Source organism: Primulina eburnea, chromosome 13 (genome assembly GCF_022965805.1).
Source record: "Primulina eburnea isolate SZY01 chromosome 13, ASM2296580v1, whole genome shotgun sequence".
NCBI classification, from domain to species: Eukaryota; Viridiplantae; Streptophyta; class Magnoliopsida; order Lamiales; family Gesneriaceae; genus Primulina; species Primulina eburnea.
Genome location: NC_133113.1, coordinates 29,299,278 through 29,315,064, shown reverse-complemented (window position 1 = coordinate 29,315,064; position 15,787 = coordinate 29,299,278). Strand labels below are relative to the sequence as shown.

At 34.3% G+C, this 15,787-nt stretch overlaps 3 protein-coding genes across 7 annotated transcripts; 1 reads left to right on the top strand and 2 right to left on the bottom strand.

Moving 5' to 3' along the window:
- Positions 1 to 2,171: 2,171 nt before the first annotated feature.
- LOC140809267 (uncharacterized) lies at positions 2,172 to 8,236 on the bottom strand. Of its 5 annotated transcripts, XM_073166834.1 has the most exons (4): positions 8,078 to 8,236; positions 7,758 to 7,967; positions 4,555 to 7,363; positions 2,175 to 2,796 (listed from the first exon to the last, which is right to left on the bottom strand). In XM_073166834.1, exons 3-4 carry the CDS (start codon positions 5,097 to 5,099, stop codon positions 2,577 to 2,579), a joined length of 765 nt encoding a protein of 254 aa, XP_073022935.1. In that variant the 5' UTR covers positions 5,100 to 7,363; positions 7,758 to 7,967; positions 8,078 to 8,236; the 3' UTR covers positions 2,175 to 2,576. The 5 variants fall into 5 exon arrangements, with proteins under 5 accessions (XP_073022938.1, XP_073022935.1, XP_073022934.1 ...); XM_073166837.1 differs by lacking the exons at positions 7,758 to 7,967; positions 8,078 to 8,236 and having other exon boundaries at positions 2,172 to 2,796; positions 4,555 to 5,086; positions 7,142 to 7,267; XM_073166833.1 differs by lacking the exon at positions 7,758 to 7,967 and having other exon boundaries at positions 4,555 to 7,376.
- A 1,137-nt stretch (positions 8,237 to 9,373) lies between these two features.
- On the top strand, positions 9,374 to 11,799 carry LOC140809350 (ras-related protein Rab11C). Its single transcript, XM_073166944.1, has 3 exons — positions 9,374 to 9,593; positions 9,752 to 9,973; positions 11,072 to 11,799. The coding sequence occupies exons 2-3, from the start codon at positions 9,809 to 9,811 to the stop codon at positions 11,555 to 11,557; spliced, it is 651 nt and encodes a 216-aa protein (XP_073023045.1). The 5' UTR covers positions 9,374 to 9,593; positions 9,752 to 9,808; the 3' UTR covers positions 11,558 to 11,799.
- A 327-nt stretch (positions 11,800 to 12,126) lies between these two features.
- Positions 12,127 to 13,818, bottom strand: LOC140809967 (metal tolerance protein A1-like). The gene is made up of 2 exons (XM_073167755.1): positions 13,734 to 13,818; positions 12,127 to 13,251 (listed from the first exon to the last, which is right to left on the bottom strand). The coding sequence occupies exon 2, from the start codon at positions 13,249 to 13,251 to the stop codon at positions 12,127 to 12,129; it is 1,125 nt and encodes a 374-aa protein (XP_073023856.1). The 5' UTR covers positions 13,734 to 13,818.
- Between the last annotated feature and the right edge of the window lie 1,969 nt (positions 13,819 to 15,787).

Here is a 15,787-nt window from a genome sequence, read left to right as displayed (position 1 = left end):
GAATACAATATAGCTGGAACGGTTTACAACAATAGGACTCAATATGCATTGTCTTGATATAATTCCCTACATAAAATATGTCAAATAGTTAACATATAAATATCAAAGTATTTAGATTCACATTATCCACTCAAATCAAATAAATAATGAAAAATACAACATAAATATGTATAAAACATAATTTATGAACAATTAGCCTTCAGTCTTATAAATGCCGCCCTCTGCATTTTATTTCTTCAAGCTTTGTTTGATTGAAGATACTGATATTATCTTTCAAGTCTTTTTAATTGAAGTGAAATCAAAATATGTGCTTTTAATGTCAAGGTATGACTAGAGCTGTTGACAAGACTTTTTTAGTTTTGTGTGTGGCTGCCTGTTTATGCATGCACATGCAATATTGATTGAGATTCATATGATATCTGTCATTGTTCTCTGAGGTTTGTTTAGATGCCCTTCCATTTATGATGGACTATCCTTGCCTCGACTTACCGATTTGTATGTGTTCAGAAACGAGAAAAAGACCAACAACACCATTTATGATGGGACTTCCAAATTTGTACGTGTTCAGAAACGAGAAAAAGACCAACAACACCGTTTATGATGGACTCAAGTGAATTGATTGCGTTCTCTTCATTAAACTTTGTGGCTTACTGTTTAGGGTGAAATTGGAGCTAATGCACTTTTAGCAGTGTCAATGGCTGCTTGCAAGGCTGGAGCTGCTGAAAAAGAGGCATGCATAATGGGACATATTATTGCTTCTTTTTTTTGGGTCTTTTCCTGATCCTTTTCTAAAGTTCTCCTGCAGGTTTCACTCTACAAACACATTGCTGATCTTGCTGGTAGAACTACTTTCAACCTTCCTGTCCCTGCTTTCACTGTAATAAATGGTGGAAAACATGCTGGGAACAATATGTCAATACAGGTAAGGAGCAATTGAATACGGGTCTTAAATTGTTTTATTTTGTTTTAGACTGATCAACGATGACGAGAAAGATATCGACGGGGTATTATGATTCTTCCCGTTGGAGCAGTCAGATTTAAGGAGGCACTGCTTATGGGTTCAGAGACTTAACATCATTTGAACGTGAGATTTTCTAATAGAAACACATATTCGTCTTATTGTTACATTTGCCTAGTTTTTGTTCGTTTTATTTAACACTTTGCTCAAGTTTAAATCATAATCTGCTCTCTTGGAATCATGTTTGTCAAAATTATATGAAATATAGCTTTTGATTGTAAATCATCTGTTACATATATTGTGATAATTATGTTTTGTTTCTCAATTTCTACATGTGATTTGTATGGTATATCATTCAATCTCTGGTATATCTATGACTTGTATGGTATATCATGCAACGTGTGTGCAAAATTACTGTCGACTGACTTTTGCTGAATGACCAGTTTGTTACTTGCATCACATTTTGATTAAATATTTCTACTCTTTTCCTCAGGCTGTGATAACAGATAAATATGGATTATATGGATGTAATGTTGGGGGACATGATGGCTTTGCTCCAAATATATCCAGGCAAGTTCTATCATTTAGTTCGATTTGTTGACAAAATTGGTAATTTTATATCTGCCATGCGCGCAGTTTGAAAGAAGGCTTAGATCTTGTAAAGGAGGCTATATATATATATATATATATATATATATATACATATATATATATATATATATATATATATATATATATATATATATATATATTGAGGGATTGGTTGATTTGATATCTGTTAAAAAAAGAGGATGATTAAAAAATAACTTGTACGAAAATCTAGAGAAAAATGGGCTGAAAATTCTTTAAAATAATCAAGTAGGGGCGTGCATGAGAGATGTGTTTGTCAAAATAAAACCTCAAATAACCAACCTGAACTCCAAAAGTTAAAATATTTGTCCCTTGGGTTAGATAGCTTGCGACTCCATAATACTAAGTACTAACAAATCAACAATATAAAAATTCGAACATATTTACGTACCAAAAAAAGAATATATATTACGATACCACAGATGATGGAGACCTTGTGCAGAAATCACTGATAGCCAATTCATTCGCCATTGACTCTTAGTGTGCAAAATATGTGCTCAAAATGTGCAAAATTTGGGTGGATCAAGAAACAAAAATGTGCAAATTTGGTACTGTGTCAAGTATTTTTCCAGCTGGGGAACTTGGACATCCTTTGAAGCCCAAGCCTAACATGGGAGCATATATAAATAAGAAATTTGCAAATCCTAAAATAACATAAGCAAGGGCAAAATACCATGCTGGTTTATGCTTTGTGTCTACTAGCACTATTCATGATCCTGAATTCAAGTCATCCTCAAGGAAGATGAAGAAAATATCTTGATCCTCTTTCAAAAAAGCTGGGAAAATAAGCGAAAAAAATAACATATAGAACGCTTAATTCATAGTTTCTTAAGCTCGAACAGTTGAATAAAACCACAAAAGGTTTACAAGGTACATTGATCTCCTCAAGATTCATACCAAAAATAAACAAAAAATTCCCATAAGCAATTAGAAAATGTCAGAAACACGACCCCACGAAGAAAGGCATCAAGAATTTGCAGATTTTTTTTCAATCTTCTCTATTAAGATTTTTAATATGAAAAATAAATGATATGGCAAAGGTCAAAACCATGAATGCGATCATAAATGTCATAACAAGATGACCGTGCTTAAAATCATGGGTCTCAGAGCCAGCCTCAGAAGCCTGTGATAGCACGTCTATGTTGACTACTTCATTTTCAAGCTCACCTATAAAGTTCACGGCAATGAAACCGCAAATTTCACAAATTCTGCAAATAGATTTCATCAGATAAGATATAAAGTGGAAGGTTTACTGCAAGATAGAAATAAAACAAGTCAAACAAAGCATTTCTTCACGACCAATAATCCCATTTCAAGAAGTGCAGTAAGTCGTAAATAGGTGCCAGTAGGTTAACCACCATACACACACAATAAAAATAAAAAAACGTTCAAAAGCATCTTTGTCAGTACCTGAATGAAAATTCATTTTCCATTAAATAGAAACGTGCAGAACAACAAAAGACTGAAAAGACATAATCAAACAGCCGAAATTGAGCCCGTAAATTAAAAAATGAACTAGTTTTAGCTCATAGAAGATGAAAGATAAGAATCTACTCCACTAATCTCATAAATGCCAGTATTTTGGATGACAGGAACATTATATTTTGGACAATGAAATGGAAATAATATGAACAGGAACAAAGTTGGATTACATGAACATGAGAAAAATACCGAAGTTACTGTAGTCCGAACATCAACAAGAAGCAAAACTGCAAAACTTAATGATTCATCGTATACTAAACTCAGGGAATTACGATTGTCTCTGTGCTCTACATCAAATTATAATGAAACGTGATGTGTTGGACATCGAACTTGGTAGATCAAGTACTTTTGAGATAATTATTTTCACATACATTACTACAGCAAGAAATGAATAAAACACTCTTTTCAACGTGATAAATCCACTCACAATCATGAGCCGATAAAGAAAGATGATGCATCTGACTTCAATAAGTCAGATCCTTTTTCACCGTCCATTGCTCACATCGAAGCAAAGCCATCCCACAAATAAGAAACATATCACTTTTTGTCAAAGCATGTTTAGTTATTTAAAACATTAACATAGGCATGAGTGACAGTTTCCCTTTTAAGTGCATTATTCATAGACCTACTATAATACTAAATATTTTGGCTGATTTTTGTTCCATGAGAATATCACAAGCAATCAGACGTGGAACAGTGATCAAATCCAAACATGCATGATATTTACACTGTTTCCCAGACAGTTCAGATAATTGATTTGATCACGAAAAGGGATTTATCATCTAAATCTATCTTTCAGCTAAGTAAAATTGTTTTCAATTAACAGATACAAGACAATTCTAGTAAGTTATAAATCCTCCTAAAATGATGGTTCTGTTATGTCATCCTAAAATAATTTGGGTTGTCGTTCCCATAACTCTATATCTTTATATTCATAGACATACAATCCAATATATACTAAGAAACTATAATGTTAAATTCAGGCTGGTATTAGGTTTAACATGTGAGAAACAAGATTAATACTTCTTGCAACAATTAGGGGTTAATGATGGAGACTTTTCTAACTTGAGTTGGACGCATAGTAACAGAATAATTCACATAGTAATAAGGAGGTTCCCATGTTCCAAGAAAATGATTTTGACAAACAAAAGCAATTACAAAATGCAGTAATAGTAGAACATATGGTAGAACATATGGCATCTTATGCACCAAACTGCCATTGAAAAGGTATGCTTGTGGTTTAGAAATTGTTTTCCTGGCAATTAAATTCAAAATCAGTTTCACATTCTTTAATGCCAAAAAATTATTGCCATATTCAGTCAGTTCATTGTTAACTTTGAAATGAAAAAATGCGCTTAATTTCAAGCATGAATTTCAAAATTCATATAACATAAATTTAAGAGCATCCATTTCTTAAGAGAACAAAAATAATAAATCATCAAAGAAAGTAAATAAATATAGAAATCAATTGAATTGGCACTCACGGGTCTCCCTTGACTTCGAACCAAGTTTCAGCGCATTGCTTGTGGGCGACTGCCAGATCTCCTTTACAGCTACATCCCAATTCAACTCGAACCCCTTTAGAATCTTCATCTTCTTGACCATCGTCATAATTTCCCTCCGAATTTGAATGACAAATCCTGCATCTGAATCCTATATCTTCTCCATTATTTTGCACATACGACTCTGATTCGCCGAATTCCAGATCAACCTCATCTTCCTCTGAACCTGGGAGGACTGGACAATCTAATATCTGTCGGCCTCTTGGAATGACAAGAGTGCCGGGAGACCCTCTAGAAGAGTTGCACTTGAGGAGGGACTCGTCTATTAGGGCAACAGGCAGTGAGCCATCAGCGACGGCATCTGAGTCAGTTTCTGAAAAGTTAAAGCTGTCGCCGTCTGTTACAGTCCCACTACTGCATGCCAAAGAGGGCCTCCGAATGGGAGGACGGTTGTGACGGCGAAAATCATCACCATCCACATGACCATTGGGTTTTGTGTCGGAGTGAATATCATCTGCAGTCAACATCTGAGAGAAAAAAGCCACAAAGAGTCTAAAGCAAAAACAAAAAACAAAGACAGAGTAGAGATTTTGTTCATGAATGGTAAAGATAAAAGATTGGAAAACAATGTGGATTTTCTATTCTTTGTTTCCCAATGGAGAGCATATATAATCTAATTTAAAATGCATGCAATATTGTGCCAATCCTAAAGTGAATTGTGCATCCACATTTAATGTACGTCTAAAAAGAAGAAGCGCTATGTAAAAGGGACATCACATAAGGGGTACTATTAAGCACCAAATTTTCAGCTATTTTTCTGTTGTAAAATAAATGGCTGCTACATGCTAAATTCTTGCAGAATTTTTTGAATTTCCTGAGTTTCTTTGGTCATTAAAGTTCCTCGGAAGACTAATATAGTTTTTAATGCAAGCTGATGTGGAAAATACTAAGCATAACAATTCTGTCAGGATTAGTTAATAGCACATATTATCGAGGAAAAAAAATTTGCCTCAGGCATATCAATGCGTGACTAGTTCGCAAAATGCAAGCAAAGTTAAATCAAGTGCTCACTCAAATTTCTTTAAGACTGTGACGATAAGAACAGTAAAAGAAATTAATGCAAGCACTTCTGGTATTCGTAGACTCATGACGTATTTACACGCGTGAAACAATTCCCACGGTGATATTAATTTGCAATTACTAATCAAGATGTTAGAAATCTGGACTCTATACAAGTACATGTTGAGAAGTTGTAATGTCGCATGCAGATTTTGCCGCAGCAGTTTAAATGCAACCTCTGAAATTCTCAAGAGTCACAAAGGGGATATCACTGAATGAATTCTCTAAAATTGGACTCCCAAGTTCATCTGAATACCATACTAAAAATGTTATCACTTTGTTCTATCACTTCCTTGCCCCTCAAAGTCCATCTAATGAGTGCACCACATGCTACCTCACGAATGAACATGCATATTTAAGATTTCCCTTAGGGACCCGTAGCTTAATTTAATGAATCCTGTGATCCCATGCGTAGCAAATATTTGAAAACTAAAGATTAATTCATTAAGCATTTATCCATGAGTCAACATGTACGCACATTTATACAGGTACAAAACAGTACTTGCTTCATAGAGGGCTTTATGAGTATTTGGTTTCTATCCATGCCTTTATGCGAGTATATGATAAATTGCAATAGTTGACAATGCAAAAAATACACAACAGAATCAAATTAAAATTTCGATTTTTCTGTCATACAAATTTAATTTTCCTTCAAATTTATCGGTATCAGTCAAATACAGCAGCCAGCCTGCCAGCCATAACAAAAAAACTATGGCAGGCAACATAATTATTCCTATGCAATTAGGTCCACCAAAAAAGAAAAGGACAAAATGGAAAATAGTTTAAAGACACAGAATACTAATTTGTTTCCACTGGTAAAGGAATTGGCTTTCCCTTATTGGATGGATTACAAAACTTCAATCATCACCAGGCATGAGCGTACTACTCTGGTTCTAGTGCAACATTAGTTGATTCCAATTATCAACTATGCTTGACTATATAATGTTCTCCGACTCATGAATAATGAAAGTATTTAACTCCAAGAACATGACGGAATATCAGGTATTTTCAATCATAAATTTCACTATGGAAGAGAGTTTATATTGAGTAATACACATTATTGAGTGTTAGATTAATTAGTTTTGTGATGCATACAGAGTGACCACAAACGATTCAATACAACTGAAAATTTTATAGTTTAAGGTGTGTTTCTAGATATTATATAAACTTTAAACATTATTCAACACATACATCACTATAATAAATCACCGATAACTGGCTTAGCATACTTCTCCCGACTGAAAATAAGGGAATTCTGTCAAATTGAGCTGAATTTGCACTAGAAAGATCACATATAGTTTAGCATACCCTGCCACTTCTTAATGTAAGAAAAATGCAATCCCACTTTCAAAAAAAAATTGCAATCCGCACGTGGACCAAAGCAACAATCTGTCAAACAGATGAATAATACAAGAAAATGAATCTTGGATCAAGGTATATGATTTCTTACTATACATCCTCATGCAGGTCACTATACGGCCATTTCATCATGTTTACTAATCGTCAGCATCTAGCCTCATCAGTGTGATGGTTAGATGGCTGGAAGCAGAATCCCACTTAGCCAGGAATTCATGTTGCCATATCCAATGTGAAAGAGCATAAATCCATGAGAAAGTTCCAATAACTGAGAATATCTTTCTAAAACAGAACTGCAAATTCATGATGTCGCCCCCTGCACCATCAACCTCATACAAGTCTGTCATCACATTTGAAAGAATAAAAGTACGCAAAATGGAAGAGAGTAGACATGAAACATCCTGTGAGTAACAGATAAAAAAATGCTACTTGTCATGAAAAGTAACAACAATAAACATCAAATAATTAGATTAAAGGCCAATTCATAACTGCAGATCATCTGCTGAAAGGGCAGAGCATCAAATTCGATCAAATCTTGAAATCTCTTGCGATAGTTCATGAAAGAAAGTTCGTTCTATACACAAAAGCCAACATCATTTTGGTCTTGGCATTTCTTACATATTCCAACACCCTAACACGACACAATGAATGGACCTCAAATGTTATGCGGTCAACCACATAAAAACGCCTTCAAACATCTAATAATTTACCTGTTTAAACAACTAAGTGGCTTTAATTGAAGACGCTTCCGTTCATTTTCTGCAAGACCGCGTTTTTTATCTGATGAAAATTCACGGGGACCATCTTTTCTTCCCATAACCCGAAAGAGTTGATAAAATTTCTTTGTTCGCAAGCACTCAAAAATGACCCTTTGACTGCCAAGTTAAGCAATGACCTTTACATACTATCCAGCCTTGCAGCTCCAGAATATACACACACACACACACAAACCAGTTACTCCACTATTTGTACAAAAACATATAAAATGATTTACCGTTTGGTGAAAAAATTTGATTTTAGGAACATTTACCAGTAGATGACGAGATAAGGAGCATATTATCGATTAACGGGGCCAGTAGATTTGCCGGAAGATGTGGTGTAAGTCTGCGCCATTAGCCATGGAATCGTGAATATTTCTCTGCTGCACCGCATTCTTCCCCAAGGTTGCCTACTTTCGTCGCCACTGTGGAATCAATAAAATTTTGATAAATATTATATATAATCATTTTATCTAATTTTAAATAAAATTATTATTAATTTTCCGATTATTTGAAGAAAATAAGTTGTCTTAGGCGGAGAATTTCGAGAAATGTTACAATTAAACATAATCAATGTGACAAATAAATATTTAATGAAAAAAAATTAATATAAATCCATATAGTTCTAAAATATAAGTTGATTTGTTACATTTTTTAATGTCTTACAAGATGTTAATGGTTCCAACGATCAGACATTAACTGAATTACATATTCTTATTTGATTCGATATTTGATTCGAATTTTATAAAATTTCATAGTTATAAATTTTTATGTTTGTAACGAGTAAGTGGATGCGTTTTATGTTAATGATAAGATTCGTATATTTAAGAATTAATGTTAGTCTCTTTGAATATAATACATTTTTCTTCGATCGTATTTCATCGTCAAAAGAATTAAATTATCGATACTAAGTCTGACTTTAGAGTTTAGACTATAACTTTATTTAGATATTGATAAACGAATTGTTATTGTTATTTTCATAATAATAAATGCATCGTCGTGCAATAATATCAAATATCAATGCATAATTATGACTTCTTGAAAATTTTAAGGTATCTTACCCAAAATAAAGTCGTTGGGCCATTCCTTTCTGTCCTCCCCTTTTAGGCGTTTATCTAACTCAAACGTCGGCCTACCAACCCGTATACATCAACATATTTTTTAAATTTTAAAAAAAATTAAACTTGTCAATTCAATCCCCATACATAAATCATATATTTCTTTATTTATCAAATTTCATAAATTTTATTTTTAAGAAACGAAATAAAATAAAATAAAATCTAATTGAGTAAGTCTCATATGAGACCATCTCACGGATCTAATCTCAATCATACTCATATTCACAATAAAAAGTAATACTCTTAGCATAAAAAGTAATACTTTTTAATGGATTATCCAAATAAAGATCTGTCTCACAAAATACGATCCGCGAGACCGTCTCACACCAGTTTTTGTCAATCTAATTTTACTAAAAAAAAAAAATTTAGAATAGTAAAAAAAATAATTTGATTGAATAAAATTTAGGCAGGAAGAGTCAATTGGAGAATAAGACGATGTTGGATACAAGGGAGGTCACTAACATTCCCACAATCCCAAGCTGTCACCATTGACACCACCATAAATTTTATCTCCAAGATCTCATTTTTATCAAATCAAATCAACATTTATTTGCCTCTCTTTTTTATTTATTAGGAAGTCGTGGTGCGATTGTTCGTCCCCATTTCAAACTTGTAGCGACACGGTTTACTTTTCTATTTTAATCTGAACGCTCGAGATCTTTCATCTGCGGTAAGTCGCGCTATTGGTTCAATCTTATGTTTGCTTGCCTGGATTGTTGTGATTTCTTGGTGGGTTTTGGTTGACATTTGAATCTGAATGCGTAGATCTGAAAATATTGGATCGAGGAATTTCTTTTCTGATTTTTGTCATGGGTTTTGTGTATGAAGGTGTAAGGGGAGTTGAAAATCGTAATACACGTGATAATAAAGTGAGAAAAAAGTTGGATGGCGAATAGAGTGGATCACGAGTACGATTACCTATTCAAGATCGTGTTGATCGGGGATTCAGGAGTCGGGAAATCAAATATTCTTTCTCGGTTCACACGAAATGAGTTTTGTTTGGAGTCCAAATCCACCATAGGAGTTGAATTTGCTACCAGAACTCTTCAGGTCAGTAACTGTTATTTATCTGACTTGTATTATGTTTTCTGGCTAGTTTGTTGATTACTGCGTCATGAAGTTTTGATCTTAGGATATGATGTCTGTCGTAGACAGTTCAATTCCGTGTGAAAAAGAGGCCAAATGTAGTGTCGGGCTGAGGTGTTCTGTCTGATTATTTTGAATTCGTGTATGTTTTTACTTTTAGTTATATGGGCAATTAAGATTACTTGGCATGTTTGCAGTTTATGCATGTGGGACATGAAAATGCTGATCCTTATCTCACTTTAGAGGAAGGATTACAACCCGGATTTTTGTATTGTTAAATTAAATTTGGTTTAGTTTTATGTTCATAGAAGTTAAGAGAAAGCATTATAAAACCAGATCATGTTATGTGGTTAGAATTGCCATTGGATTTTGGTACTTTTATATTTCAGTTGGCCTTTGTCTTACCGGATATTGCAGATATCTATGTTGGTATTTTTGTATATATTTATAAATGTCTATTTTGAATGTTTGTGATATACTGGTTGGTATATTCGTGTATAATATTATGGATCTATTTTGAATTTGTATGTGATGTATCCTTGACGTATTTATTACTTTGTAAACATGGTTAACATAATTCAGATGTTGTGATTCAGTTATTGACTTGAATCATCTTATGTTGGATGCAATTTGTTGTGTGTGGTCACAATGTTGTTTTGTCTTTGAATTATGTGTTCTAATGGAGAAGGGTACTGGTATGACCGCAGACCGTGGTTATCCTTTTATTAATGTGACATCATCATGTAAGTCTGCGTTGTGCGTGTTTGAAATTGAAGTATCGGTTAACTCCATTCACTTAAACTGTGTTCAATAATTTCGTTTCCCTGAGTTTTCTATCTGTATCTCATAACCTTGTCTTGAGTTTCTTTAGCACTCATTCTGAAAATATGTGTCTATCTTGTCGACTGCATAGAAGTCATGTCTAACGACTCTTATCCATTTCTTCGCCTTTGCTATAAATTGTTGTTTTGTTTTAATAATCCCTGTTGTGGATGGTGATGAGTTTGGAAACACCATCGGTTCTCTCAGTAACTCCAGTACACTTAATGACATACTATACAGATAGAGGGAAAGACGGTCAAGGCCCAGATTTGGGATACTGCTGGCCAGGAAAGATATCGAGCCATCACGAGCGCCTACTACAGAGGAGCCGTTGGAGCACTCCTTGTTTATGACATCACGAAAAGGCAAACTTTTGACAATGTTCAAAGATGGCTTCGGGAGTTGAGAGAACATGCGGATTCCAACATTGTTATCATGATGGCTGGAAACAAATCTGATCTCAACCATCTCAGAGCAGTTGCAGAGCAAGATGGGCAAACTTTTGCCGAGAAGGAAGAACTCTCTTTTCTTGAAACATCAGCCCTGGAGGCACTCAATATTGAGAAGGCATTTCAGACTATTTTAACCGAGATATATCATATCGTTAGCAAGAAGGCATTAGCAGCACAAGAAGCTGCCGCAGCAGCAGCAGTTCCTGGTCAGGGTACCACCATCAATGTTAGTGATACTTCTGGAAATGTGAGAAGAGGCTGTTGTTCAACTTGAATCATATCATATCTGGGTACGATTTGGGTATCCATATAGCCCCGAACCCTTGTTCGGTTTCATTAATTTTTTTGTTCCATTATATTTTGGTGTAACACTTTCTTACTTACTTTCAGTCTGTTAGTTTAAAGGTGGTGTCCGTTGTCAAAGTGTTTTAGGGTAGTTTTATTGTTAATTTTCGTCAAAATGACTGTTACTGGTGATGTTTGTTTGGAAGCAACAATTTCTTGTATTTTGGTCTACCTTTTTGCCTTCTGACTTTCCCATTATTCTTCGGTTGGAATTCATTACAACTTTGGATACTTGTCTTCTTGACTATTTTATTTTACGTGGTTGGCCATATGACTTAATAATTCCAATGTGATAATAGTATAATACTAGCTTTGCCTTTTCGAAACACCATAGTTTCAAAGCATGAAATGGGGAGCAACCTTTACCAATTACCTCATTCATACTCGAGCATAATTTCACGTCTTAGCGAGAAATACTTTAGAATTCAATTTTCTATTATCACTCAGAAATTTGAAGAAATCCGGTTGTTTTTCAAAATTTCGTGCAATCTTCTCATATCATAATTCTCGTTCGATCTGAACTGTTACATGACGAATCCCAAAAGTTCGTTCAGAGTAACTCTTAATAGTATCGAAGATTTCATTTTGACATATCCCAGGTTCAATTCTAACATGACAGGCCAACACATATTTCCCAGGTGTAATTGCCCAAACGTGTAGGTCATGCAAATCACAAACTCCTCTAATATGTTTTAGTCCGTTTGCAAGGGCAGCAGCATCGATCTCATAGGGTGCACGTTCCATCAGTATACCGAATATGTTCTTCAGCATCGGCAACGTTGTACCCAAAGCAACGACAGAGAAAACAAGAGTGCACACCAGATCAACCACCAACCACTTGGGTTTCAACCAAATGATTGATCCAGCAATCATCACCCCGAAAGACTGTATAAGGTCGGTCACAAGATGCAAGTACGCCCCTTGAATGTTCATGTTAGTCCCCTCAGTTTTCTGAACTGGATCCATCGGCACAAGTTTCATGCTTTCTTCCCCGTTTCTTCGTGGGCAAGATTCCCCCATTTCTTGATTATGATCTTTGTTTTTGCAGGAATGGTGAGAATGGCAATCGTGACTCGAATGGCTATGTCCAAGCCATAAAACCATCATAAAGTTAAGGACAAAACCCAATGCTGAAACAGCAAACATGAGTGTACCGTCTACGGTTGTATTCTTGGTGAGGAGCCTGTTAATTGCTTCGTATATCAGAGTTGCAGAGACAAGCCATATTAGCTGCACGGACATAAGGGTTCCTAAGACTTCTAGACGACCGTACCCAAAGGATTGTTGCGTGGTTGCGTCCCAACCAGACACCCATACGGTGAATATGGATATGGAGAATCCAGCTATGTCAGAAACCAAGTGAGCCGCATCGGTTAAGATTGCTAGGCTATTGGCTTTCATTCCGCCAAAAATCTCAATTATCATCACTATTGTGTACAAGATTGTAAGCCCACAAAGTTTAACAGTAGTTTTTGATCGTTGTGCTGCATCAAACTCGGTAAATTCTTGGTTCGAAAATGGACATGTTGAGCTGCAAGAAAATCGCTTTTTCTGGTCGAATTGTTCCAAGAATTCTGGTGCATCGGTTTCTATTTGGTGCAGTTCAGCCGAGTCGTATGCCATCTGCGAAGGGGAAAAATTTTGTTACAAGTTACGGACAAAGCTCAGGCCACCGTTATGTGCTGAACAGTCAATTCTTGCTACCATTTTCATATTGCTAAATGAATGTTCCTGAAAACAATAGGAGGAATAACTCCTATATCTAAACAGCTGGATCAACGAAAATCTGCAACATAGGACGCGCATATATATCTTCAAATTTTTCATCAGAAACCAAAAGCCAATAAACTCGAAATGTTCAGAAGTACATATCATCGTAACAATCGAACACATGAATATAATGGCCAAACGTCGATAAACTTTTCACGAGAAATTGTATATATTGCAGCTAAAATCGAAAAAAAAAACCAAGAAAGTTAAAACAGTCTAACTACTGATGAAACTCACATTAGATCAACCAATTGATTAAATGAATCAAGAAGCATGAATTTTGACGTAGAATATGCGAAGAAATTTAATCCCAGTTTGCGATAAGAAACTCATACCAGATAACCGATGAATGAGAGGAAGATTAAAATAGGCAAAACCCAAAAATATTTTTACACGCAGACCACATTTATGCGTTTCTTTGTCGATGGCAAGATTATCGCATTTAACATATTGAAGAGATTTTGTGTAAAGAATCTATTTAAAGAATCGAATCTTTTTTATGGTTAATGAGATTCTATCCATGTGGCATTGCCTCCATGAGAGGATGGGTGACCAAGATCTTGTCAAACATACAATTTCAAAAAAAAAAAGTGGGTCCTACATATGTATGGATAAATCTTGACCATCCATCCTATCATGGGTCAATGCCCGCATAGGTAGGATGAAATAAACCCTTTTTTACCAAAACGCTTCAGACAGGAACGGCTGGAATACCAAAAACAGAAACAATGAAAAAAGGGAGAAAAAAAAGGTGCTTTAATATAAATAAAATATATTTATAAAAAATTAAAATCAAACAAGAAAAGTTTATATTTGTATATTTTTTGAAAATGAAACCAAAGCAAGAATGCGAAAAAGGTTGTCTAAGAACAAAATAATCGGGTAGATTCTTCAATTGTAGACAATATGTTTTCCTTTCTTTCTTTTAACAAAATTTACGGATTCATCCTGTTACCCATTATTAAATTTAAACATTATAATTATATTATATGTCGTTTGTGCAATTTTATAATTTTTATAATTAAAATAATGAGATTTCTTCTTTTTTATTTATTAATTTTCTATTCATATACTATTCTTGATTCTTGAAATGATTTTATGTGTGATGAATTTGAAATCCACCGCAATAATCAAAATAACTATTTGAGATTTTAAATTCATTATCACGTAGATTTGTCGAGACAATCTAATAGATTTAAGACAAAGACAATCTAATAGATTTGAAACTCTTAATTTCAAATTCGGTGATCTAAATACAATTTCCATTTCTCGCGACCTCCAAGTTAGAGAGAGAGTAACAGTGAGATTCTACTGTAAAATGAAGATTAACTTTAACGAGTTATAACTTAATAGTCTTAAGAAATAAAATTATATTGACACTTAATTACTAAAACAAATAAAATATTGATATAGGTTTATTAAATTTAATTCAAATTGCTCTTTCAGAAATATCATATACTATGACATCGTTAGTTCGTGAGATGAGATGAATTGATAAATGATGACATATTATATTGAAATATATTTTAATTATTGTAAAGTTTAGGTCAAACATGAAATGGTGCAGGATTTGTTAAAAATCATAATGACAGTATAAACACAAAAATTAATGTGAGACGATATCACAAATCAATTTTGTGAGACATATATTTTATTTGAGTCAATTTCCGCATAGGAAAATCTTTGCTTGATAAGCAATTGGATAGCAAGTTACAAATTCTGTCTCCCGCACCTCTCATACTAGGGAAAGGTCATCTCAATGCTCTAACGCCCACACCTGATATGGACCGAACTATCTCACGACGTTCTGAACCCAGCTCAAATACTGCTTTAATGGGCGAACAGCCCAACCTTTGGAACATTCTACAGCCCCAGGTGGCAAAGAGCCGGCATCGAGGTGCCAAACCTTCCGGTCGATCCAAGCTCTCGGGGAAGATCCGAGCTCTCTTATTGAATTGCTCATTCAACGAGCATTCTCAATATTATGCCTTGTCATACATGAAAGTATTACTTTTATGTCAAATATTAGAAGGATTGGTGCGTTTCATAAATAAAGATCATTATCTGTCTCACAAAATAACTACTCTAAATAAATTATTTTAAAACAATATTAGTATGTGTAGTTTTACTATCAATTATATCTTACTATCTATATTATTATATTATTATGTTTGAGACACTTAAAGTAACTAATTTTTGGTGTCATTGTCTGTTTCGATAGTTATATATATTAATAAAGTGTTAAAATCTTAAAGCAAGCTGTATGTAGTTTAGCAGATGGAGTCTTTGTTTTTAAGACATAAAGTTATAAGTTCAATTCCAACTTGGATTTTTTCTTATTCATTTTTACTATTTATTTTTAATTCATATATCAAAATTACAGTGTAGT